This window comes from Hydractinia symbiolongicarpus, chromosome 6, assembly GCF_029227915.1.
Source record: "Hydractinia symbiolongicarpus strain clone_291-10 chromosome 6, HSymV2.1, whole genome shotgun sequence".
Lineage (NCBI taxonomy): Eukaryota > Metazoa > Cnidaria > Hydrozoa > Anthoathecata > Hydractiniidae > Hydractinia > Hydractinia symbiolongicarpus.
Genome location: NC_079880.1, coordinates 25,517,914 through 25,544,765, shown reverse-complemented (window position 1 = coordinate 25,544,765; position 26,852 = coordinate 25,517,914). Strand labels below are relative to the sequence as shown.

At 32.4% G+C, this 26,852-nt stretch overlaps 5 protein-coding genes across 5 annotated transcripts; all 5 read left to right on the top strand.

Annotated features, from left to right (window-relative positions):
• Positions 1 to 800: 800 nt before the first annotated feature.
• LOC130647829 (39S ribosomal protein L52, mitochondrial-like) lies at positions 801 to 1,292 on the top strand. The gene has a single exon (XM_057453816.1). The coding sequence runs from the start codon at positions 883 to 885 to the stop codon at positions 1,201 to 1,203; it is 321 nt and encodes a 106-aa protein (XP_057309799.1). The 5' UTR covers positions 801 to 882; the 3' UTR covers positions 1,204 to 1,292.
• Positions 1,293 to 1,428: 136 nt separating this feature from the next.
• LOC130647828 (uncharacterized) lies at positions 1,429 to 9,461 on the top strand. Its single transcript, XM_057453815.1, has 7 exons — positions 1,429 to 2,886; positions 3,276 to 3,316; positions 4,674 to 4,720; positions 5,567 to 5,994; positions 7,167 to 7,381; positions 7,858 to 7,901; positions 8,334 to 9,461. The coding sequence occupies exons 1-7, from the start codon at positions 2,737 to 2,739 to the stop codon at positions 8,402 to 8,404; spliced, it is 996 nt and encodes a 331-aa protein (XP_057309798.1). The 5' UTR covers positions 1,429 to 2,736; the 3' UTR covers positions 8,405 to 9,461.
• Positions 9,462 to 11,827: 2,366 nt separating this feature from the next.
• On the top strand, positions 11,828 to 13,712 carry LOC130647827 (innexin inx3-like). Its single transcript, XM_057453814.1, has 3 exons — positions 11,828 to 12,095; positions 12,291 to 12,376; positions 12,561 to 13,712. The coding sequence occupies exons 1-3, from the start codon at positions 11,956 to 11,958 to the stop codon at positions 13,466 to 13,468; spliced, it is 1,134 nt and encodes a 377-aa protein (XP_057309797.1). The 5' UTR covers positions 11,828 to 11,955; the 3' UTR covers positions 13,469 to 13,712.
• A 2,073-nt stretch (positions 13,713 to 15,785) lies between these two features.
• Positions 15,786 to 21,338, top strand: LOC130647816 (innexin inx3-like). Its single transcript, XM_057453800.1, has 4 exons — positions 15,786 to 16,018; positions 17,659 to 17,832; positions 19,627 to 19,715; positions 20,187 to 21,338. The coding sequence occupies exons 2-4, from the start codon at positions 17,693 to 17,695 to the stop codon at positions 21,149 to 21,151; spliced, it is 1,194 nt and encodes a 397-aa protein (XP_057309783.1). The 5' UTR covers positions 15,786 to 16,018; positions 17,659 to 17,692; the 3' UTR covers positions 21,152 to 21,338.
• An 836-nt stretch (positions 21,339 to 22,174) lies between these two features.
• LOC130647815 (innexin inx3-like) lies at positions 22,175 to 26,577 on the top strand. Its single transcript, XM_057453798.1, has 3 exons — positions 22,175 to 22,432; positions 24,532 to 24,620; positions 25,146 to 26,577. Exons 1-3 carry the CDS (start codon positions 22,293 to 22,295, stop codon positions 26,108 to 26,110), a joined length of 1,194 nt encoding a protein of 397 aa, XP_057309781.1. The 5' UTR covers positions 22,175 to 22,292; the 3' UTR covers positions 26,111 to 26,577.
• The last annotated feature ends 275 nt before the right edge of the window (positions 26,578 to 26,852 follow it).

Here is a 26,852-nt window from a genome sequence, read left to right as displayed (position 1 = left end):
AAAAATCTTTTGCTGAAAAGTAGAAATATACCTTCCTTATTATGTGATTATCTAAACAAACTGCTCTAGCAACGGTCTGGGAGTTTGCTCGGCACATAACTTATGTTTTTAAAAACCATCCCTTAAAACAAGTGCACAAAAGTGTAAAGTGCACAAGTTTTGGTATTCACAACAATGGTTATATGTTACATCCTAGACGCGAGGCTCATGTCATAGCCATCCAGTGTTGCCAATAAAAAGGGAAGGTTACTGAGAAAAATAAAATCAGGGAATTAGGACGTTCACGTAATATGGATGGTACACGCTATGTAGCTACAAAAAACAAAACTAAAATACAGCATTGTTTGAGTTCTATATGATCGCGTTTTGATGATTTCGGAACAAAATACAGCGTTGTTTAAACTCCATATGATAGCATTTTAATGATTTTAGAACAAAATATGGGGTTGTTTATAAGTCCCATATGATCTCCTTTTAGTTGATTTGAATAAAATACAGCAATCTCTTTAATCATGTTTTGATGTAGTGTTATATTATTGTTATTATTATTTTAATTTAAAGATGTTTGATAGCCGCTGCATTTCGCTCTAAAATGACAAGAAAACGATCTTTAAAATGATGAGAAAACAAATCGAGGAGTCTGTGCAGTCACAATAACATTAAGTTTTGATCTGCAAATTTCATGTTCAGTAGGTAGATTCAAAATGTCCTGTAAATCGTGATTCAGAATTCGTTAATCTAAATGCTCCTAAACAAATATTAATATATTTGTACAAGTTTTGGCATAATTCAGAAAGATATTTATATACATGTTCTTTTTTTAGTTATATAAATTATAGTACACAAAGGAAAGTATATAATATACAATACAATAAGTATACAATGTTGGCTCAGAAGCTCATGTCAAGGTTGTGCCAGTGTAAAAGACATGTATATTGTATGCAACAAAATCAGTTGTCAACTTCCTTGCTCTCACTAGCTGGATCAAAGTATAGACTTCGAAATAACCAAGCAGCAGACGCGTTAGCCTATGGGCCTTTAACAGATCTTCCAGACTGGACATATGTTGACAACAAACCAACTTATATAACCCGTAAACGACAGATTCGACAGATGGAAAGGGTTAAAATGGCATCGCAAATTTATAATTTGACAAAGGAGATTGATAAACAAAAGCATGCCAATAAAGATAACATCGATTGAATAACAAGAAGTTAAAATTTATTTGCTCACTGTTATTTATATCACATAACTTCTTTTTGTAAGATTTTGATAAAACAATATTAGTTTTCCTTGTTTTCGTTTTCACATCTAATTCAATTGTCAAAACACTATACAGAATCACAATGTCATAAGTCTAAACGTAACTTTTTTATCCTATAACTGTGTTATCATTTTCATTAGTACTAAATCAATTTTAATTATTATTTCTGAAAAAAAAAGGAAAATTACTTCTAAAATTCAAATTAGTAGTAGATATAAAATTATTTTGCAGCTAAAAATGTTTTAAGAAAATGTTAGCTAAATACTTTTAGACCATCAATAACAACCTTTTTCTATGAAATATTGTTTATTCGGAAAAAATTATAACAATACAACACTACCAAAGAAATAATGAAAATTTAGTTTAACTAAACTAGTTTAAATAAAAATGTATCAGTGACAGGGTTTAAATTAAGAAGCCGCAATTATCAAATTGCGAATAGAAATGCTGTTTTTATGAATCATTCTAAAAAGGAAATGTTAAAGTTGTGAATTTCTCAGTTAATCCCTTGTATCACCAATTCTATATTTTTTGTTTTAATAAAATAACAAGGGATCGATGGCAAGTGGCCGACAGTCCTCCCGGACCACAATTGAAAAAAGTTTTTTCTCTACAGTCAGCAAATTTGTGTAAATTGATTTTTTGTTTCTAATTTAAACCCAGGATGGTTTATGAGGATTTTCCAAACTTTAATTTTATTATTAAAAATGTATATATAGAAAAAGAATTTATGCATATTTGATATGATGGTAAAGTAAAAAAGTCTATCTACTGCACCAATATTTAAGCTTAATGATAAACAAAAAAATTGGCTATCTCCAAAACAAATACAGAACTTCCATTCGAAGTCCTTATTTTCCTATGTTATCGCAAAAAATCTATCCTTTAAATTGGACAAGTTTTTTAAAATTCAGGTATTTTAACAATTTCCTTCACCAAACTAGTTTGTTTGTCTATTTTGTCTATTTTGAATATAGCAAAAGTATTTCTGTGAAGCTGTTACATTCAAAATTAAAATATCAGAGAGAATTAATTTTCTTTTATTCTCAAAGACTTCTGAGTATATATATCTTTCAACATTTATTTATAAGGATATTTTTAAAACCTTGATCCCAATTACTTTTAAATACATTAATTTGCACTTTTAAGTCTATAATTTCTTGTTTGTGTTCTTTTACGTTATTCTTGGTAAAAACGGTAAAATATAATTTATTTTTTGGATGCGGCTGTGTACTAATTTTATTTATTTTTTTAATTTTTAAAGATAAACTGTTTAAAAAATATTAAGCATTGATCTCCAATGTAGAGGGTCTTTAATTATATATTGATTGCTATGTATATACTTCAGAACATCATTTGTTCTCCTTAGACAAAACTAGTCTTATTCAGACCAAAACGACCATTCAGTATCATTATTTCTTCAATATTCATTAATTTGTCTCAGTTTTACCTGTTACTGTTCTAGAAGTAGAATGGAATATGAATATTTTATAACCCCGGAGGGATTTCGAAAGTTGTCAATTCGCCACCAGCCATTACATAAAAACCAAGATGAAAGCAAGCTTACAAAAGTTCAGAAAGTGCCAAGTCAATCTGTTCGACATTCAAAAGCGCTGGAGAAGGTATGAATTTTTGTTATTTGATTTTTGTAGCGAACATCATTTTACGCCATTATATCCTCTTTTAAATACCTGGACGGTTTGGGAAACTGGGTAAGCCAGAATTTGAAGTTTTGCTATGTAGAAGCAACAACATTGTTTATCTTAAGGTTGTTTAAGTTTAGTCGAAGGACATTTTGACTTTGCCTTCCCCCTCCTCTTTAAGAATCTATTAGCTGAGCCTAAAAGTATTTGTGACATTAAGTTGTGGGGTTCGTCAGAAAGTCATATTCCGGTTTGTACTAATCAGAAAACAATAAAAGATATTCTAAAGCATTACCATTGATTATTATATGGAATAAAACAATAATACAAAATATAGTTACTGTGCATATTCTCTTTTTTCTCTATAGTACAAAGTAAAAGAAAATAATCACGTTGTTGCTTCGAAAAGGTTTGTTTGTACTTTAATATCTTTCAAAATACTTCCTGGCCCTGTGACTGACCTGCTAATAATGTATATACTGAGAAAAAAATCTGTATTGACTCTAAACATTAAAAAAGAAACCATAAAATATGTATATACAATCATTAATTACCTTAGATTCTCTAATAACAAAAATCTATGGGAGCCGAGAAAGGTTGATTGGGAATAGTATATATCAGATATGAGAAAGCATTTAAAAAAAATCAAATTCATAGTCAAAAATGTTTCCAAATTTAGAAATGTTATTTATAACGAGAAATATATTTAAAACCCGGAAGTACTGCATATAGCTCATTAAGCTTGGGGATAAATATTCATGTGGACGGATTTTAGTGAAAGCCGGTTTTGAAAGGTTAGGATAATTTCTGTGGTTGTAGGAATTTTAAAAGTTATGTATATATATATAATTTAAATATTCATTGCACATCTGCATCATTAAGTCAAGTTTCCTCACTTTTCAAAATTTTGTGCAGATAAATTAATCCACATAAGATTTTTTGTTTTTACGCAAATACGCAATTTAAAGTTTGAATCTCAAAAATATTTCAAGATCTCTGATATAAATATATTCTTAAAATTTCAATTTGTTTTTTATAAAAACAACACACATAATTTCCTAGTTTGTCAACAAATTAAAAATAATTATGGATAAAGAACATATAGGGTTGGCACACAATTATTTCTTTGAGCTCACAATCTTAAAAAATCAAAATTTTATCAAAGCTGAATGATATAATGTAACAAAATCTCTTTATCTTGGAATCTACATAGGGATGCTAATGAGAACAAACATAAGTTACAGCTGGGAAATTTTAATAAAAATTATGGTAAGTTGAATGCCTGCTAAATGCCTGGTAAGTTCAACGTCTGCTAATAATGATATCAACTCAAAAGTGTTATTATTACGTAGTTTTTTTGGAAAATAGAGTCGTGCCTGTAGAACAACTATATAATTAATTTGCCTTCTTCTAACCCATTTCGGTGGAGAACATTAGTCGCTTTAAACTGTTAATGTACAAAGGTTTTTAAAGTGTCTAGTGCTCAAGTGGACTTTTTGTAGATAGGCACATATTCTTGCAGGTAAAAAAGCAAAAGAGATATTGAAATTTATACATATTTTTTGGTAGCACAAGATCCAAAAAGCACCAAATTTAATTTTTTAACTATTTTTTTAAAAAAGAATTTGATTGAATATTTTGTTTTTAAATGGATTTACTTGCCTTCTGTGGTATGTTGTTTAGCCATGTCTATTGTCCTCAACAAAATATCAAAAACTTGTGTTTTACGGAAAGTGGTTTATAATTTACTCCTATTTTTTTTTCAGGCCAAGTCCTCATAATCATAATGGTAGACTTTCAAGATCACAATCAGGTAAATGCTTATAAAGTTACATAATATCGAGTTGAGCTTCAGTAAGTCACTCTCCTAGATTAACTTTTAGCTTTTTTTAATTTTGTTTTTTTTTAAGTTAATTACATAGCAACGAGAAATAATATGAGTTTAAACCCAAATAAAATAAGTTTTTTCGGAAAGCAGATTCGTACTTTAGAGGGTTTCCTTGCAACCTTTGAGGAAATTGTGTCTTTTTAACTGATGATAACGGCACCAATAAAAAATATCTCTGGATCATCAACTTTTTATTTAATTTTATGTATTTCTCCCATGATCCAGCATAGTATAATACCTATTCATAAATTAGGTATAATTTATTTCTGTTTCACTTAATTCATATTGATAAATTGTAGGTGAGTTTTTATGCTATTTAACATGTTCTATGTTCTCTAGTATGAAGTTCTGTTTGTTCAGCTGACTGGCCCTATTGGATAGTTTTAGCAAGGATTTTTTTGATCTGTTATGTTTAATGTACAACTAATCGAAGAGTTTAAGTGAACGAAATTTAAAATCTATATTATGATACCCGTATACGTCTGTCCATCTGTCTGTCACGAAAAATGGTAGCTTAGCTGCGTAACTAGCGAGACGCACGCAATGTGGTATAAAAAGGACAGATGAACCCGGGCTACTGATTAGTATTTTTATATTTATTTTAGCTGAATGACAGATTCTAAATGTCTAAATTATGAATTTGCAACAATTTTTTAAGCTAAATTAACTCGTTAAAAATGTTTTCCCCCATTTGCTTGTATGTAAAAAAAACTTTTCTCACACCACAAGAAAATGAACTTTAATAATGTGTTAGTTTTACTCTCTCTTTAGCTTCTTCTAGATCTTCTGGTAACTATGGAAACATATATACTGTACGTACTCCTGATTGTACCCCAAAAGAGATGTACCTGCATGAAAATGTTCGCAATTACGTCAACCAGAACAAACTACACAATAGAAGATGTAAATCTGCTGACGTGGCATATCGATTTGGTCGTCCAATACAATTGCCCAAGTTTGCCGGAGGTAGTAACTTTTTGAAGCATGAGGATTTAACGATGGGTCAAAAACAATATATTTGGGGTATTGCAAGATGTTATTCGGTTGATGGTTTCAAGAAAGCACAGCAAGAAAGAACGCAAACGTTGCTGGATTATGAGTTTAAGAAAAGAATGATTACGCGAGATATTTGTGACAAAACGAAACTCAAATTGTGGAAAGATTACTGCGATTATTCAAAGGTTATAAAGAACGCATCGGTGAGTAGTATTCATGTTGCTGAAGGAAACACTAATGTAACAATCTTTTATAAAAACGAAATTGTGAGAGAGTTCAAAGGGAGACTGTGGCTGTAGTAGAAATTACTAGATGTTCTTGTGTAAGCTTGGTTTTAATTTGTGGACTGGTTTTAAGAATAAAATTTAATGGGTGTAAAGATATAAAATATATTTCCCTATTTTGCCTCACGTTTTTTACTATAATTTTTACTATGTTTTCTAAATTTTGTCAAAATCGAAATTTTAATGTTTGGACTAACTTTTAAATAGCTGGCAAAAGTAATCTTTAGAGCCATCATATTTAACATGCTTTTGTTGTTCACTGTGCCAACACGTTTGTGGGGAGTGTATGTTAGATAGTGAAAACATATCGTTGTAACACCTTGACAATGCAAACGTAAAGTTTAAACAGTTACTTCGAAGTCTGTTATTTACAATCTGTTCTCTTGTTCGAACATCTTCTTTTTCTCAAAGTGTTGTGACTTTGAATTTTATAATGAACATTAGGCCGAGATTATGGGTACTTTCGACTGCTAGCTCTTATCTTAAGAAATTAAAAACACGACTTTTACTAGAAAGTATTAAGGTATAAAACAAGGTCAGCGACAAGGCTCTATATCTATTTAGAAAACCATCCATACCCCGCCAGTACTAACGACACGCAAGGCATCCGAATTACGATTTTTAAAAGGCTCAAAACATCGTGACTTTTTGACACTACAGATCAGTTTTTTGAAAGTAGACTAAATTTCAAAAAATCAAGTGGTTTTAGGGCTACTTTACCTGAGCCGATACAGAGAAACTTTCGAATTACTATTTTTTTATAAATCCACGACTTTCTTGCTGCGAAAGAGTGTTGAAAAATCCAGACTGAACACAAAAAGTATACTTTTTATAAAACATGAAGTGGACTGACATTTGCGCGACAGTTGTTTTGGAGTTAATTTTGTGTGCCTATGTCACTGTCTTTCACAACATACCCTTAACAAAATGATGATTTAACTTCGTGATGTTCATTTAAGTCATGATTGTGCGAAAGAAATATCATGCTGCAACAAATTTACAACATGAACATTGTTCTGTTCTTTGTGTCCATTATATTCACAATGGAGTATTAAAACCAGTCTAAATGGCATTGCAAATTCTTCCTTTAGACAAAAAGTAGTGTTCGGCCACACTCAAGTTTCAGTCGACGAGTATTGTATGGAAATAAAACTTCACAAATGCGTCCACACACTACAAGCGCTTGCAAGAAAGTTGAAAATGTAGACAATAACATTGACGCAAAAAGATGTGATGACACAAGCACAAAAAACGAGACGAGGAAATTTCCGAAGCGTCCGAAATCTGCAAAACGTCCACTGTACAGGTAGGAACATTTATTTATTTACTTTACTTTTTTTTATTTATTTTTTATTTTAAATTAATTGTTGTAAATTTTAAAAGAAAAAGGTGACTGGAAACATTATTGAAGTGCAACTACATTTGAAACTTTCTATTTTTTCGATTTGTTAACTCGATTATACATGCATTTTCACCGTCACCTACTCATATCATTAATACTTTAATGTCAAAATTTCCCGCCATTTTCATGAGATTTTATAGAATTCTCGAGAATTTATCTATCGCGAATCGATCGCTTTTGCAGGAATTTATTTTCGCGAATTAAGAAATTATTATTTGAGAGAATTTAATTTCATGAAATTCGCGAACCATTCAGACACTTTGTTGCTTGTATACCAGGTATTCCATTTATTTACTACTGGTAGTTGAGTTACATGAAAGAAAAACTTAGCTATCATAAACACTTTAATGTGATATGTGATTGATCATTTGTTTATTTAGTGCAAGCATGGGTGAGAGCCGGAGTTCTCCATCATCATTGGAAGGTAAGTTTACGTGGGTTTCTGGGGAACTTATTTACGTTATTTTGTAACTCAAGGAGGAGGAGATGGGGGAAGTTAAGCTTATAGAGATTGTAATTTAGTTAAAAAAGTCAACATGGAAAAAAAATTCCTTAAAAAATTTGCTAAAACTTTTGTAAATTTGTATACCTGAAGTACATTTGAGCCAATTCAAAACGCGAGTGGCTTTTAAATGTGTAAAAATAAAAAGTGTGGTGATTTTGACGATTTTTTATAATTAACAAAAAAAGTTTAACGGAATTTGACTGAATTTTTTACCTTATACCTTATAATTAGTGAAAAAGAATTCCAATTGCAGGAATACTAGCTAAATGATAGTACTAAATTTACTAAAAATCTGTCATGACTGAAAGAGGATTCGAAAGTTCTGTCGATCAGTTCCATTTTTATGTTTAGATGAACTTGTGTTTGATGCGAATGAAAAACTAACTTTGTTTGAACAACTGGATGTCGCTGCAGAAGAATAACAACAAATAATGGCGTATGTTCTTCTTGTGCAGTATTTTTATTCAGTAAACCATTTTGTGTGACATGAATGGAAATTAATTTATATTTAAAGCAAAATCCTATTCTTAACAGAAGTTAAATATTTAGTAGTGAGTGGAAAACTGTTACTTGATTAGCTGAAGTCATTTCGACCTTTTTCCACTCCGTTTTATAATTGTGTTGTAATATTTAATAACTGCATACAGGAACTAAATGACAGAAAAGGGTTTTCACTAATAGATCATGAGAAAACAAAATTTCTATACGTAATTTTTTTTTTTAAATGTTTGAAAAACATGTCGATGAGCTGCTTTAACCTTCATGTGTTTTTTTTTTTTAAAATTTTAATAACACTAAAATTATAAATGAATGTTATGACTTTACAAAAAAGCCATTTTTGTGTGACATGACTTCATTATATGACTTTAAACCGGGATGTTCATCTCCTCTGTCATTTGAATGGATTGACACTTGTTGACTGTGTGAGTATTTGGACAGTCATCATGCATTCTGCGTTTTAAACCATTATGCTAACGATGTGTTGTGAACGAATAAAGATATCTAACTAATATATTTTTTCAGTTTTTGATCGATACTATCGTCCTGATTTTTTATTTTGATTGGACAGGTAATTTTTATTTTTTCTGTTGTTTTTTTTCTATTGGTTTGTTTTGCATAATATAATCCATCATAGTGGATCTACTGCTTTTGGTTTCCCAAATTACCAACACATCAAAAGGATTCATCGTATATGCTTAAAAAATCCCCCTACTTGAGTCTCAATATGCTTATAAACGTTATGCTCATAACAAAAAAATCTGACAAAAATATGTTCGCATATGACTGTTCGAACGAAACCTTTTCTGTGACCCGCAGTTGTGACGTGTACAATATTTTTAGACTTTTTTTTTAATGTTGTAAGTAGCTAATTTTTTTATTTATTTATCTTTTTATAGTCGTCTTATTTTTTATTGTAAATATCACGTTAGAATTTTTTATAACTTATTTTTTACATGATTTGAAGTTATATATATTTGATATTTCTTGTTTTGTTTTTCAGTCCATTTTCTATTTACATGTTAAAGACAATTATAAAGAACTCCAGGGTAATTTAAGGGGGTTTTCATTTGAGCCAGGTTTGCCGGACTGGAATCAGCTCGCTATCACATGACGTTTTCTCAGCCTAGGCTTGAAAATAATTACATGAAGTGTGTACATTTTAATTAGTTTTTTTATATATATTTATTCTTCCTAATGCAGAAATTATTTTTCATCAAAAACTATTACTTTCAACAACAACAAAAATCAAAAAAAATTGGTTGATAAAAGGTTAGTTTTTACTATTTCACTTATTATGTACAGAAAACACGTGCTTAATCATGCATGAAAATTCAGCCAAAATTCAGATTTGAGGACTGATTTCAGCCCGGTAAACCGAGCCAACACCCTAAGTGTTTATACTAGGATATATTCGTCGAACAATTTTCGTCACTTCCGAGAAGTTTCCTCACTTTTGTACGACATTTTTTTTGTTCTAGGAATTTATATGTAAACGCGTTGATTTATATGCGTTCTTATAGTATCCTAAGAAATTAACCCTAAATTTAACCCTCGGTAGAAGCTGCTGTAGATAAGCTTCTGGTATCATAACCGATAAGCTTAGATAGATTTTTCATAAAATTAAGACGGTACTTCTGAACCTGTGTGGTTTATTTTGTAACGTTTGTCGAATTAATTATAGAATAGGGCGCCATATTGGTCTTTTTGTGTCGGTCGTTGGTGGCGTTCAAATTTACGTGTGTGTGTAATTTGCATTTGGTAATTGTCTGAAGTTTTTATTGAGTAGTATTACTAAGTGAGTTATAATTTTTTCCTTTAGTTGTGTTGACAATTTTTTAACTGTGTGAATATTCAGCCTTTTTTGTAGCTTTTTGTATACTAACTGCCAACCCTCTCTCAAGTCTCTAAAAATATTCGTCATGGCTTGTGTTAATTCTTAAAGAAAAATATTTACCAAATCAAAATCGTTGTATTCTTGTGCTCTATCTCAACCTTTTTCTAAAAAACAATTGTTTCGTGTACGTGTCACACGAATTGTTTTAATGCAAATCTTGTTAGGCGCATGTGAATACATATTAGCCATTTCAGAGAGACTCACGCATAAACTACTTTCCGGATAATTTGGGATTCTGCCCGGGATATTACCTTTAAATTTATCCTAAAAGGTTATTCTGCATTAGGCCCTCTCCCCCTGATTCAGAATTGAATATCATACTTCCACTGTTATCTCCTTGAGAATTAGTTCTGTATTTTTATCTAACCGGGTGTCAATCACAAAATACATGTTCTTTTAAAAGAAACTTGGTAAAGGGTCTAGTAATAAAATTGTCTTAATTTTGGTCTAAATTTAAAATGTTTTTAGTTTTAAAAGTTATTCGGTTTATTATTTTATTTTTTTTGGTAAATACATAAATCTGGTGGATGCTCCGCGATGTTCAACATTTTTGGTGATTCCAAATATGAACAAAGTGGCTTGCTTTATTTTTAAAACTATGTAGTTTTTTAAATCACTCCTTTTGTTTTAGCTGATTAAAACATCCAATTTTTAAATGCGTTTGAAACAAAACTCAACAGCTCTTTCAAAACAATTTCCTCAAATAAAGAAAGATATAGAGTTTCTCATTTAAAAAGTAGTCCTAACAATGTAGTTGTAAAAGTTTCTTAATTTTTTGAGTGGTTTCTTATGAAAAAAACGTGTATTGGGTTTTGGGTCAATCAAATATTATATGATACATAAATTGTAAGAAAGCGCGTTGACATTTTTCGTTTTTGCGCGCTCTGACTGAATTCGAATTTTATATTCTAAATGTTTTGCGTCTGGAAAGACTTTGTAAACACGCCTTCAGCCCTGGAGTGCTTCACCAAGGCGTACCCTCATTAACACAGTAAAAAATCCTGGGAACGAGGTTGTGCGATCACATTAATGAGATAGCTTTGAGGTTTCTTGTAAACCAGACGTCAACCTCGTGCATATCTTTCTTATCCAAAATCCAAATCCAATTTGGCGAAGACCGTCTCGTTTATTTCATATTGTATCACGTGACAAGATCAAAACAATGATGTTTATAGATGATTGATAGATGTCAAATGAATGTTATCTTTTATCCTTTTCTAATTACCGCTTGACGATGTTGCTAATTTAAATGGATAACATTGCCATGACGTTCAATACCTAAACGTGATTAAGCACATTGCGAACAGACAGATCTAATTAGAGTAAAGTATAACCCCCTGAACTTTACCATCGATACATTTATTTGAACATTTTGTAATGAGAAGTTACGGGGGTTCATAAGAAAATAGCTAAAGTATTATTCCGAATATCTTTACCCCCTGATTTAGTTAATTACATTTTAAAGTCGCTCTAGTGCGTGCATGTTGTCGGAAAAACATTCGAAAGTTTGAGAATACGAAATTTGTTGTTTTGAATTATTTTTTAAAAAACTACGGTGTTTTCTAATAAAAAGCAAGGATGCCGGGAATTGTAGGAGATTTAAAAGATCTTTTAAGTTTTAAGTATAAAACTCGAAGTGATACATTAACCGATCAGTTTAACCGTGTGCTTATGGTAAAATTTATGTTGGTAGCTGGTTTTCTTACTGGACTTAATTGGTACGTGGAAATTTATTTTGGAATAAGATATAAATTTTTATTTATTTGTGTTTTTTTTACTCAATGATTTAACAGGATTCTTAGGGAGACAATGCAGAACAAATCTATCCCAATGTTTAAAGAAAACAATGTGAAAGTTTTGGTAAACCCTAGGTCTTATTTATCTTTTATGTTTTTATATCTTTCCCGCTGTAGGTATTCTGATGAATTTGAATGCATCGTCCCATCAACTTTAACTGGCGTAAGTGGGACATACGTGTCACAGGCTTGCTGGATCACTGGTAGGTTTAGGTTTTCGCTGGAAATTATATTTTTTTATTCTTACCTGTGCTGAAGGCTTTCCACCTCTATAAAAGTTCCATTTTCAGAGAAGGTGCGAGAGAGGACTGGGTAACAGACTGTGTGTTTTCTTTTTTATGTCTAAAACACGTGCTTCAGAGTACTGTAAAAAAATTCATTTTTTAGGTTTCTACGTTTACAAAGAGTTGAAAGAAACACAGAATTTTTTGGGTTACTATGGAATACCCAACAATATTGCACATAATGGTTCACGCATTTCGAGAAGCGGCGAACTGGTATCCTGCGTGTCCACACCAGGCTCTGGCTGCAATAAGTTCGAGAAAGTCTTCTATCTGCAGTACCAGTGGTTTCCCTATTATATTGTCCTTCTCGGTGTATTTTTTTACATCCCATACCTAATTTACCTGAAGGTCAATGAAGATATGTTTAGTTTGGAGAAAGCAGTAAGCGAGGCCGACCCAAACACAGATGACATCATGCATAGTTACTTTGTAGACAAAATCAACACAGCAACGCGACAAAAATTGAAAATCATTCTCAATTTGATTGTGAAAATATTGTACCTCTGTGCAAACGTGTTGACGTTTGTGTTCACTGACGGTGTGTTGAACAACGACTTTAGAAAATACGGCTCGCAATGGATGAAGTGGACGTCCCTGTCCAATTACGACCAATACAATTACATCGGCTTGCGACAGTTCTTCAAAGCCGGCGAAAAGATACTTCCGAATTTCGGTTTGTGCGACATTATGGAGTACGGTCAGGACAACATCTATCATTTGACGAACGATGCTCGACTCATATGCGAGATCAGTCCTAATGTGTTGTATCAATACGTTCTTGGTGTGCTTTGGATAATGTTGATTCTCGGAATGGTTGTCAGTATTGTCGGGATAATTTCGACCGTATTTGCGTACATTTTGAGGTCAACCCGTTTCCCGATTAACGACGCATCTCACAAACGTGTCATCAGCTCTCTATCTTTACGTCAACAAGAATATCTTGACTTCATCCGAAAAAAGAACTTTGCATGTTACGGAAAACTGATTCGCATTTTAGCTGGGAGAAAATAAATGTTAAAGGCAATCGACTGCTTACGTTTACTGTCACCAGGGAAAGTAAAGAGACGAACGTAACAAAATAAAGTTGTAAATAAAAGTTCAGAGTAACTGTACTAGCTTTTTAGATGTGAATTTTGAAGATCTTTTTTATATTACTAGCTCACTTCATGCTAAAGGTTTTAGTTTCCATTTGCCTTTAGATTACGTATCTATTTGGGAGTTTTTCATAAAATCATATTACATTTTCACAGCAATATATTGTATTTCTTATTTAACGCGATGTAGATAAAAAGGTGAAAGTTTTTAGAAAATACAGTATAATTTGCTTATACTCTATTCTAAAAGAAAATAATTTTGTCTATTCTATGGATAACAATTCTGAGCCCTTAACTGCATATGACGAGTTATTCTATGAAAGACTAAGTCAAAAAAAATAAGTCAAAGACAATCTAATCGCTAGACAATGGGAACGGGGATCCTGGAAACAAAGTTGTGAACGCTGTTTGTTCAATTTCTCTTGTATAGATCCTCACTGCCAACTGTTTTGAGCAGTTTTTGAATGATCATTTTGTCTGAAGTCACTAAATTTTTGGAATTTGTCCTAGAATGTCCTGGGAAAAATTTTATTTTCGTGTTTATTTCTTTGAGTATCGTTGAAATTTTTGTTAATTACATTTGAGCAATAAAAATTATAATTTGTCTTTGCGTACCCCCATAGCTCATAGTCTTTTTTAAAAACATATGATCTTTGTGTCCAAATGGTGTGTCGTTGTGTTGGTAAAAGAAACTTTAATGTCATATGAGTGTATTAAAAACCTATTACATATAATGTCCGTGAAAATTTTTAAACGGAACGGAACAGTCTAGCAGAATATGAAAATAACTAGTCGATAGCCAAAAATAGTCGTTAACCCGTGGAAAAATCCACGGGGTCGCCTGTAGCGTTCGCTCGTCCTTTAAATTTACCCGTCGCAACAAAGTGGATAAAAATATATCGTATTTGATATTCGTGCGCATTTCAAAAATTTCGTGTTTCCGTTACGGGACGCCGCTTTTGCAGACACACAGACAGACGACGGCTATTATTAAAGAGACTGAAAAGAATCAGCCTTGAAATGATAATATATTTTTAACCTTAAAGATAATACGATGCTATATAGCGAGCGCGCTAATCACTAATATAAAGAATGCTCATCATAGCCACGTCTTCATCTAAATGGCGAGGGTTCAAGTTTTTAAAAATGGCGGTATGATGTAAACAAAGAATTTTGTAAATATTCTCCGAAAAACAGATGGGTCATTTCTTGCGCAACCTTTAAGTAGGAAAGTGGACGATTCATTGATTATGATTCATTATGTCATGATGTGATTATGATTATGCAGTATTGGACAGCAACGTAAAATTTTAAGACATTAACGCAAAGTGTTTTTAAGGTCCTGTTAACAATATTGGTTACTTTATCACTCTCTTGCTTGTTGGACATTTTCTAAACCTGTTACACAACCTGCTGATGAGAACTACGATGGAGATGAAATTTGCTGAGTCCATGTTTTTTATGAGCATAACGCCTTGTAAGCATTTTCAGGGTTAAATAGGGGAGTTTTTTTTAAGCATATGTAAGCATATTGCTCAGCTTTAGTGAATCCTTCTAATACTTGTTTTTTCTTGTGTTATGGGTGTTTCAATTTTTTTAATCAAGCAGTTTTTTCTTATTCCTCATACACAATATGACTTAATCAACACCACTATACTGTCTAAACATTCCTTCTGTAGTTTTGTCGCTGTGGACTATTTCATCTTATCCTAGGCAAGTTATTGCTTTATAAACTTATGACAAGCAATAGTCCATTGGAATATATTTCAGGCCTTGACGTATTTTATTATGTTTAAAGTTTCATGTTTAATGCTCCACCCCTCGTCCCCCTATCCTTCCCCTAAAAGAATATGCTTTCTAAAATGTTAGGCTGAGTTTTTAGTTTGAAACAATAGAGAAATAAAATTGGTTATAATTTTGTTGTTATTATAAAAAAAAGCGTGTACTGGGACTACAAAGAAACGGGTACAATTTTTGGTATCCCCCCGTGTTCGGTTAGGCGTCAAAAAAGGCGCGAAAAAGTAATTTTCACTGAATTTTTGAAACAAAAAGAAGATTTAAAAAAATTAATTTTTCACATAATTAAAGTAACGTGTTACATATTTAACACGTGCAACATTTAACGCTCTTTTTTAGATCCTTTATTTAAGATCTGTGTAAAATTTTTTTTTATCTTCGAATTTAACCTCTACGATGAAGCACGCTATTTAAAGAAAGATGTAAATAAAAATGGCAGAAAAAATATAACATAAATAGACAGAGAGATAAGAGATAGAAGAAGGAAAAGGCTATTCCAGTATAAATTGAGTCACTATGAGTACTGACCCCTCCTACATTTAAATACTGACCCCTCTTCCGATTGGTAATTAAATCTTTTATTCGTCATATTAACCTTCACGAAGTTCACTTCTTATTAACAGCACATCAGAAGTTTCTTTCAGCGTGAAGAAAAAGACTGTTGAAACAGGTGAGTAGCTACAAAATAAGTTATAAGTTTTCAAAGGAGATTGGACTTCAATCTTATCATGTTCTTATATAATATATATTTTTTTAAGAAAAGAAGAAAAATATCAGTAAAATTTCATTCCAGTTAGTGTTGATATTGTGTCTTTTTTTTCACCAATCTCAGTTGTTCTTATAAAACTGTTTTTAGAAGTTTAATCTAGCGAGTTTTGTAGAAAGAAAGCGTACTTTAATAACGTCTTATTATTAAAACTTTGTACTAATTGTGCTTTTGCAGTTCACTATCTAAAAAATGAATTTTATAATTTATACTTCGTACGAAAAAGGAAATTTAAAAAATAAAATTTCTTGTGTGTATATATATATGCGCGTACTGCTACATTCGTGTATTTCTAACACAAACTGGAAAAGAACCTGGGGGAGAGGTTGTTATTACGCAAGGCGCGCATGCTTTTTGTTGCCACCATTTTAGTTATTGTTGTGTGTAAGTAAAAGATATTTGAGGAAATGGATTATGAGAGAGAGAAATTTAATTTATAGTAAAAACCTATGCAGCAGCTAAATTTGATTTAATTTGCTGTTGACGAAAGTGTAACAGTTTCCCAACGTTTGCAATATTCGTAATAGTAAGTATATATCTAATGAAAGCGGAATTAAAAGAGCTCATTTTTATAGTGTTTCGTGTGTGCGGTTTTTTATCACTACCGCCTGTTTTATCTCCTGGATTTAAGTTATTAATGCTTTTTGATTTACATTAAAAGTAAACATATAAACGATATATAAACGTTATACCTGAAAATTAAATTGCCTAATTTAGAAACTTTTTACATTTTATCTTGTTTTTTATCTTGTTTTTTATTTTTTATTTTTACCTTGTTTTTTGAAGAAAAAATTGTATAACATACCATAAAGTTCAACAATACTTAGAGTTTTATCAAAGGCTTCTTTTCTTTTTTAAAATATGCTTTAAAAAATTATAATTTTTAAAAGTTTTTTTTCACTTAATCTCAGCGTTAGGTAAAGAATACAGATTGTGAGAAATAATGTTCGAAACGTTTTCTTCCGCATTAGTTTTGTATTCATTAAATATTTATAAAGCATGTAGAAGACGACTCTCCCTCGTTGTTTAAATCGGACAGTTCATTTCATTTTCAAAGAAATTGTCATGAGTTTCTATTTTTATAAAAAAACACACCCCTCTTTTTGATTTAAGTGTTTTGTCCTGTCGGTGGGTACGTAGGTTTAACAAAAAACGTGGTTTCCACATGCATTAACAGGTGGTATTTTATAAATAGATTGAAAATATATGCATCAAACGTCTGAAGCTGTAATGAATAAATTAAACGAAAAAGATGCCGGTTGATTGATAAAAATTAACAAGATTGTTATAAATTATTTTTTGTGAAGTGAGAGAGAAAGAGAAGAAATAATCTTTGTATGTTTCTTATTCGAGAACGATTTTCGAAGCTTGCATGAACATTCGAATGTTGCGAAATTCCATTTCGTTTGCTTGCTGCTGGCGTTCTTTTTGTGTTGAGTGAAAGAAACATGACCGCTGCAAAGTGAAAAACAGTATCTTTTGATATAAAAGCTGTATATGGTCTCACAATTCATTCTCAACTATCAATTTATTTATTCGTTCAGGTAAAAAGTAAATTGAAAGATTTGTTATAAAAACATGTCTGGAGTCACTGGAGATATCAAGAAGTTATTTAACTTCAAATATAAAACCAGAAATGACTCGATCACAGATCAATACAATCGTGTATATATGGTAAAGGCGATGTTGGTTGCTGCTTTCCTGACTGGTATGAAATGGTAATATCGCTGGATACTATTTTTTTATTTTTTATTTTTAAAAAACTGTTCCGCCCCCCCTCAATAACTTTTCATAGGATTGTTCAAATTGAATCAAACTTGGCACACCTATAGTACGTCATAAAAGGAACAAAATGGCGGCAATAAATTTTTGCTTGCGTCAGCACATTTTCTGTGACGTCATCAGAAGCTTGAAAATTGTTAAAAATGCCACTATCTGCTTAAAATATAATTACTTTTGTTCTAGATCGAATTTTTACATTCTGTTTGAAGTTTCTGAAAGCTAAATAATTTTTTTTAACATATCTTCCGGTCTTTACATGGATCGGATAAAAAATTGCCAAAAATTTTTTTCCGATGTTCGGGTATAATCCGACAAAATCGGAAAGTCGGATTAGTCACGTGTCAAAATTATTCAAAATGATTCTTCTTCATGAAACAAAGTTGTGTTGTAAGTTTCAAGTTCTAAGGATAATCCTAACAGGAGTTATTATATTTTCCCCATTATAAGGATTTCATAGAGATTTTAGGGGTAGTTTCGAGTAATGGCCAATATCAAAGCCTCTGAAAGGTATGGGACCTAAAAATTTAGCATGCAGGTGTCTAATAGATAAATGTTGAAACTCAGTAAGTATCATAGCCATATAAGAAAGCACTCAGGAGTTATTAAAAAAACCGTCAGGGGGGGCGGAATCCGCCCCCCCCCCCCCCCCGGACCGAATAGGGTTAACGTTACATACTGAAAAAGATGGTAGCTTGTGCGCTAGCTGCAATACAAGGCGGAATAGATGTCCCATACATCTTTCGAGATCGCTGAGAAGAGCACAAGCATTTTTGATCAGTCCTTTTCTAATGGGCTATTTTCAGATGGGTTATTGCCGAAATTTCATAGTATGCAGTTTTGATTTCTTTATTAAAATTAGCGCTAGTTATTAGAAGAGGGATTTACCTTTGGGATTTAATTTCCGTGAGAAGTAATTTTCTTGAAATTAGCAAGTCCTTATATTTTGCGAAAAAAGAATTTGATGACATTTTGTTTCTCAATTTATACATTTTTATAATGGGTTCCGCCCGTGCTCAATAACTTGCCACACTTACGTCATAAGAGGAACAAAATGGCAGCAATAAATCAGTGCTTATGTCAGCACTTTTTCTGTGACGTGATCGAAAGCTTGAAATTTGTTTAGAACACCACTATCTGCTGAATTTTTTACATTCTGTTGAAAGTTTCTGAGAGCCAAATAAAGTTATTTAACATATTTTCGGTTTTTACATAGTTCGCATGAAAAAAATCCAAAACTTGCCTAATAATTCGATTTTTCCCGATTTTTGGGTAAAATCCAAAAAAATTGAGAAATCGGATTAATTACGTGTTTAAAATTTGCAGAATATTTCCCTATGACGAAACAAAGTTGTGTTGTAAGTTTTAATTCCTACGGTTAGTCCTAACGAAAGTTATTATATTTTTCGGTTTATAAGTATTTCATAGAGATTTTTAGGATGGTTTTGAGTAATAGCTAATATCTAAGGCTCTGAGTGGTATGAGACCTAAAAATTTTGCATGCAGGTGTCTTATAATTAAATATTAAAACTCAGTAAGTATCATGACCATGCAACATACTAAAAAAAATGTTATTAAAAAAATGCAAGGAAGGATAGGGAGGATCCGCCACCCACCCCTCCCAAACTGAATAATATTCACGGCATAAAGATTAACCAAATACCATTCTTACATGCAAATTCTAAAACAGAAAAATCTTTTTAGTCTGGATTTTAATCCTATGATTTTTTTAGGTATAAAGATCCCATCAGATGTGTCATACCTAAAAATATGGATAGTAGTACACTGTCAAGTTATGGCCCTGAGTCATGTTGGATTAATGGTAAGGTTGTAACTAGAGCTTAAAAAGTTGGAAGAAAGAGTTATAACTTCCAATAACCTCAAGACAAGGACTTTCACAACTTGAGATTTGTTGCATTAAGATGCCGTTACAAAATATTAATAATCACTTTTTGTTTATGGAAATTATTTGTCCAGGCGGCACAATTGCGTCCCGTCTCGTCTAAGCGTAATTCCATGTCATGCAAAACAATTTTTTTTTTTCATATGAACATACCATCCTTGATGAAAAAAAAAACTTCTCTACATATTTCAATTTAAAGAAAAAAATATCCTGATAAAAATTTTCCCATATTACCCGCCAACTGCCCCGCCTTTCAAGTAACCAGGGGGCGAAGGACTGGGGGTTAAGCTTTATTAAAGCAAGTATCCAAAACAAGCGAACCCTAAGACTTAAATGTTCACCCAAGCATATTTATTTTTGTGTTATTTAATTGTGCGTTTTGAATTTCAGGATTTTACGTGTATAAAGAACTGCGTCATCTACAAAACTTCCAGGGATATTATGGGTTACCAAATAGGGCGGAACAAAATGGAACTAACATATACAGTGGACGCCCATGTGTTGCCAATAAGCATGACACCTCATGTAAGCCTCTCACGAAAATGTTTTACTTGCAATATCAGTGGTTTCCGTTCTACCTAGCCACACTAGCTCTTCTGTTCTACCTTCCCTACATCTGGCATCGATACGTTAATAATGACTTGCTAACACTAAAATCGTGTATCAAATCGCAAAGCCCAGACATCGACGACATCGTGCACAATTATTTCAGCAATTACATCAACGCGCCGAATCAGCAAAACATGAAAATCATCCTGAATATCATGATAAAAGTCAGTTATCTCCTGGTGAATGTGTTAAGCTTTGTTTTCACGGACTCGGTGTTAAATGGCGATTTTAGAAGGTTCGGAACCAACTGGATTCGCTGGTCTTTACTACGTAACAGCATGGCACATAATTATGTGGGTCTCCGTACTACAATCAAACCAGGGGAAATGCTGCTTCCGACATTTGGGTTTTGCGACATCATGGAGATGGGAGCCGATAAAATTCATCATGTTGGCAACAATCTCACATCGGTGTGTGAACTCAGTCAGCACGTTCTTTATCACTATGTTTTGATGGCAATTTGGTTTTTACTAGTTCTTGGTATGGTTGTTAGTGTGATTGGCATCGGGCTACTTTTATTTCAATATATCTACAGAACGGTTATGTTTGGGAAATGTGAAGTTGCAGCGATGCGGGTGTTTAGTGTATTGACGATTCGACAAGGCGAATACTTGGATTTCATTCGAAAGAAGAACGTGCCTGTATATGGTGCATTGATTCGAAAGTTGTACGCGGCAAAATTTGGAAGTCGTGCAAGCTCAGAAGCTGAAAGTACTATGAAGGAAATGGAGTCGCCTAACCTTTAACCTTTTTTTTAACTCTTGATGTGTTTTTATTTTCTTTTATTTTTCGAAGACTTTTTAGTGGCGTGGATTTATATAACGTTTTAGAATTTGTTGAGTAAAAAACAATTTATGTATTTTGGAACGGGATGGCTTTTTCGATATTGTATTTCTTGTAATGTTTTTAAAAGCAATTTAGAAAATGCCATGAGCCAATGTAATTTTTGTCTCGCCAGCGCAAACAGGTTCGGATGTTTTCATTGATTCGCCATTCGTTTTTGTTGATTCACCATTGATATTGCCAATGGCGAATTTGACGGTGAATCAGTTGCATGCCACCTTTCTCATTCTCACAGGAAACCAAATATGCGGCAATTTTAAAAAAATAACAAATTATTTGAAGTCTTAAAATCACGATTTTGAGGTCTTCACAGTAAAGAATTACTCTTAAAATAACACTAATGATGGCGATCTTGTTAAAAGTGTACAAAGAAATGTTTCGCTGCTAAAAGTAAAAACTTTTATCTTCAAATCTGAAAACAAAAACTGCGCATGCTCATGTCCATTCGGGTGTTATTTTACAATATAGATTTTAATAAAGAAACATCTTTTTTGACCCAATTATACATGTCCTTGGCGTAATAAAAACAAATTAGGCAAACATAAAATGAAAAGATAAATAAAAACTAAAAAAAGGGGGAAAAATCGTTAAACTTTTTTATAAAAACATGTTTTATGAGAATACCAGGCTGGAATTTCAGGTTAAAAACAGTAGGTCTATTGTTTAGAATGACAGAAGTAAGAATAATGACCAGCCTGGTTGGTGTTTTGGTGTTCTTATAAAAAGAGACAAAACAATAATGAAGTCTGATGAAATGAGTGTCCTCTCCGCTAATGACGCATCTTGTATCTTCGTGCTTCTTAAATTGCATTCAATACATGGCAATTAGTAATTTCACAACAATCAACAATAATGTCACACTTTATGATTTCACACAATACATTCTGCTCGTTGTAAAGAAATTTTAAAAGCTCATAATAATCGCTATTCATAAACACGTTCTAACGCTTGGCGAGAATAACGTCGTTTACTGAGAACAGTCGGTTATTGAATTTTCCGTGGATGGTTATTTTGAAAAAAAGGCTAAAGATTTAAAATAAAAATATGTCTGGAGTTACTGGAGATATCAAGAAGTTATTTAACTTTAAATATAAAACAAGAAATGACTCGATCACAGATCAATACAATCGTGTATATATGGTGAAGGCAATGATGGTTGCTGCTTTTTTGACTGGTATGAAATGGTGAGTAGTAAAGAGTTTGATACATTGAATGATTCAAACTTTCTGTGTGCTTGCTAGCCTTTATATTAAGAAATCGCTATATCTGGTTTTGGAAGAATGAAAATAGAAAGTTATAGGTAAATTTTATTGTCAAGAAAAATAAACAAATTTAAAATGAGTGTATTGTATGGAATTTATATGCTAACATGAGGGTTGCTATAAAATCAGGCATTTTTGAATTCGATAACACTTGAATCACACAAAATTCAACACTTATTCAGAAAAATATAAAATAATAAAAGAATCAGGTATTTTTTCCTGGTTGTTGTTGTTGGTCCCAGATAAGCAACTCGAAAAATGTTGAAAAGACTTAGGATTATCCAACAGAGCAAATACCCTAAAAAGTTGTTTTTAGGGTATGTGTTTGGATCAACTTCAGGGCCTGCGCCTATGATATTCAGAATATATGGCGTAGTCGTGGTTATGTTTGGACTAAAGTTTCAAATTACATGGTGCTGTTTTCGCATGTCGTTCAACTGCGTTTCCTACCATCCTATCATTCACTATATTTCTTGCCATTCTTAAGAACAAGAGTTGTAAATACCCCAAGTTCCACATCAAGTGTTGATGTTAGCCAAGGTTGTATCACATGCATGAAAACAAAACACAGAACGTTTGATCTTCGTTAGCAAACTTAATTTTTGTCAGGTTGATTACACTAAAAATATGAATTTGCATTCTAATGCGTAACTACCCAAGAAATGGTAAAATGCTACCAAAAGAAAAGAAAATACTGTCTACTTGTAGTATAAAAATTCCTCGTTAGGAAAACATGGGTTAAACAGAATGTTTGCAGGGAAAGAGAAGAATTTCAGGGACTCATACAGCTATAGCTAAGAAATAATGTATCAGATCGTGTTTAGCAACAGAATATTTTTATTTTATTGACATTTGTTTGCTGATTTACGACCAGAAAAAAAAAATTGGAAACTACATTCCTGTCCAAATTACCGTAAGGAAAAAGTTAATATATAGTTTAGACATCTGTTTGATTGTATGCCAGTAAGCACATTTTCCGTGTCGCCGGCTATTGACGTAAGCACGCGGTTGTTCGATTTTACGACTGATTGTGGCTGTTCGATTTTTTTGTTTAATTGTAAATTTTCAGTTTTAGATTGCTATAATATAAAGTAAGCATCTTGACCTGATAAACTTGTTTGTATTACCTACTAGCAGGGGGTGCTGATTAGCATGCGAGAACAAGCTTTATTGTTTGAATATATTAAAAAAATCACCCCCTGTTACAAAACAAATGATTTATAATCTGTCGCGGCGGTTAATAACTTCGTAATGGAAAAACGTTTTATGCCTATAATTATTTTTAAATCTTCTTACGTAGTCTTTCATTGAATGACAACAAACAAACCCCCCGTCCAAGGCCGAGAGATGATTTAATAAGAATTAATGACATATTAGAAATTAGACACGACATGTCTCGATTACTAATTTGGGCAATCGAGACAGATTAAAATCGGACTTGAATCATAAGTTTGTTGTCGACGGTTGAATGTTAACCTCATTAAATTTGTGTTGCGTAAACGAGTTTTATCTCAAACTCAATTCCAATTTGCTCTTGTCCATTTTGTTGACAAAGTTAAAATTTATGCTAATTTTTGTTACCAGCAATTTGTAAAAACACTTTTATGCTGGTATCAGTTTATCACATTAAGAAGGATAATAACCATCTAGCGTTAAAGTGACGCGATTTTGCCTTAAATTCTTAATATTAATAATTGTTTTCGTTCCCAGGGATTTGTGTTTCCTTTTTATAGAGAGCAGTCTTCTCTTATATCAAAAAGGAAAAAAAACCCTGGCAACGAATAAAAATGCAGAACCTTACTGGTAAACCATCCTGGATTACAGAATTATCCTTTTTTTAATTAAATTCGCGAAATTTGGTCCCAGTAGAATTTACTTTTAACGAGGCCTAAAAACTAACGAGAGAAAGCGCAAGATTAAGTAGCTACAAAACTTTTTAAAGTAGAGAAAATAAAACACATTAAATACCTGCAGTATCTTAACTGCACCTTGTTAGAAATTCATGTCAATTTTCTTTTTAGGTACAAAGACATCACCACTTGTGTCATCCCTGGCAAAATGGACAGTAGCACATTGCAGAAGTACGGACCAGAAGCATGTTGGATAAATGGTAAGTCATATTTAATGAAAAGCAAGAACAAAAATCCAGTGAAGGCTTAGGGTTTCGTCCAGTGCAGAAATTTCGCGGGCAAAATTTTGCGCATTCTAACAAATTTTCGAAAGCTCACATCGCAAAAATTTCCTAAAGTATCTGTTCTCGAAAGTTAAAACCCGAAAGTTGATTTTCGCAAATAATAAATTTTCAACTGAGAATAATCAGTTTACATTTGTGATTCGCGAAAGTTAAAGTTCGCAAAACTTTTTAAGAAGTCTCATATTGTTAAACGACTAAACCATGAAAAATCCTTTGTTATTTCTACTATTATCGTCATGTTTGAAGAATATCCATTCTCCATGTTAAGGCTGGACTAACACGAATAATATTGAACTTTGATTAATTTTGAAAGATTCTCAACATCCATCATTTTAAACAGCAGTTCTAGTTATAACTGTCTTTCTTGATGTGTTCAGTAACCTCGATGCTTTTTAAAGTAGCTTTTGACTACAATTTCTAAACCGCCCTTTCTTTCTATAGGTTTCTATGTGTACAAGGAGCTTCGAGATCGACAAAACTACATGGGTTATTACGGTCTACCTGATGAAGCTGCACAGAACGGCACCGATATTTTTACCGGGCTTCCATGTGTGGCTGACCATACCAACCCTAATTGTCAACCAATGACAAAGATGTTCTTTTTGCAGTATCAGTGGTTTCCCTTTTACGTTGCTGCTTTGGGATTCTTATACTATCTACCTTACATTTTATTTCGATACGTAAACAATGATCTGATCACATTGAAGGAAAGCATCAAATCACAAAAGCCGAATATTGACGATATTGTCAATAACTACTTTAGCAACGTGGTTAATACTCCAAATCAACAGAACATGAGAGTGTTGGCAAATATCTTGGTGAAATTCAGCTACTTGATGGCCAACGTTTTAACCTTTGTGTTTACCAACAGCTTGCTTAACGGTGAATTCAATAGTTTTGGATCAGAATGGATGAATTGGTCCAAAAAAACCAACGAAGAGGCTCACAACTACATTGGAATGCGCCATTTGATTAAACCAGGAGAGAAGCTGCTACCAACGTTTGCATTTTGTGATATCTTAGAAAGAGGTCAAGATATTAAGCACCAATTGGTGAATGAAGTTACAAGTTTATGCGAGTTGAGTCAACATGTTCTTTATCACTATGTCCTACTGGCTTTATGGTTTTTAATTATCATTGGAATTTTGGTCAGCATTGTTGGAATGATCGAGTTATTCATAAGTTATCTTCTGAGAAAGTCAATGTTTGGTAAAGAGGAAGTTGCAGCCCAACGTGTGTTCGGAACATTAACCTCAAGACAAGGCGAATACTTGGATTTCATTAAAAAGAAGAACGTTCCCATCTATGGCGAGTTGATACGAAAGCTGTATGCAGACAAGTTTGGTAGCTCCTCTAGCTCAGAAGTTGATGGATCTTCAAAAGAAGCCGAAAACACAGCATTTTAAACAATTTCAAAAAATTCCAACATGATTCAACAAAGGTTCAAGAAAGATACATTTGTCTAAAAAAGTGAAACTTTTATTTCTTTGTTTCGCATGGAGGTGTTACAAATATTGGATGCATTCCTTGGTTTTTTTGTCCTTATTATGCGCGATTTAACATTAATATTACTAATAAGCTTCTCTATTGCATTAGCTGGCATTCATGATAAGTCAAAGGAAAGGTTTAAGTCATGAAATTCGAATAATAACACCGAAACATCGCACCTCCCTTAATTAAGTGTATTAAGAAGTACTATATTTTTGTAATTTTGAATAGTATATTTTTCTGTAGTTTTTTTTTCCCATAACTTTTTTTACCAGTCATTTTTATTGTATGCTTGTCAAAATGTTTTTTATTGTGTGTAGATAGATATATACTTGGTGTTTGTATCGTCTTCTTTTCATTACAATAAATTTGTGGAATTTACTTACTACTTCGTTCTTTATGTCCATGTTCGTGTTTTACCAATTTCATTCCCGCCTGACACCAAAAATTAACAAATCAATTGACGTAAAGGAAAGACTAGGTACAAGAATTTTCTCTATCGCAGCTGTCTTTCGAATTCGTTAAATTATTTATCTATCTACGCAAGTTTTTTTTCGCGCCTTTTTTCGCATAAAATGGTAGCTGCGAGTAGCGACAGATCCTGTAAATCTTTTCACGGGATTACGACCAGTCAGTTATAATTTTTGAACTTAAGAGCAT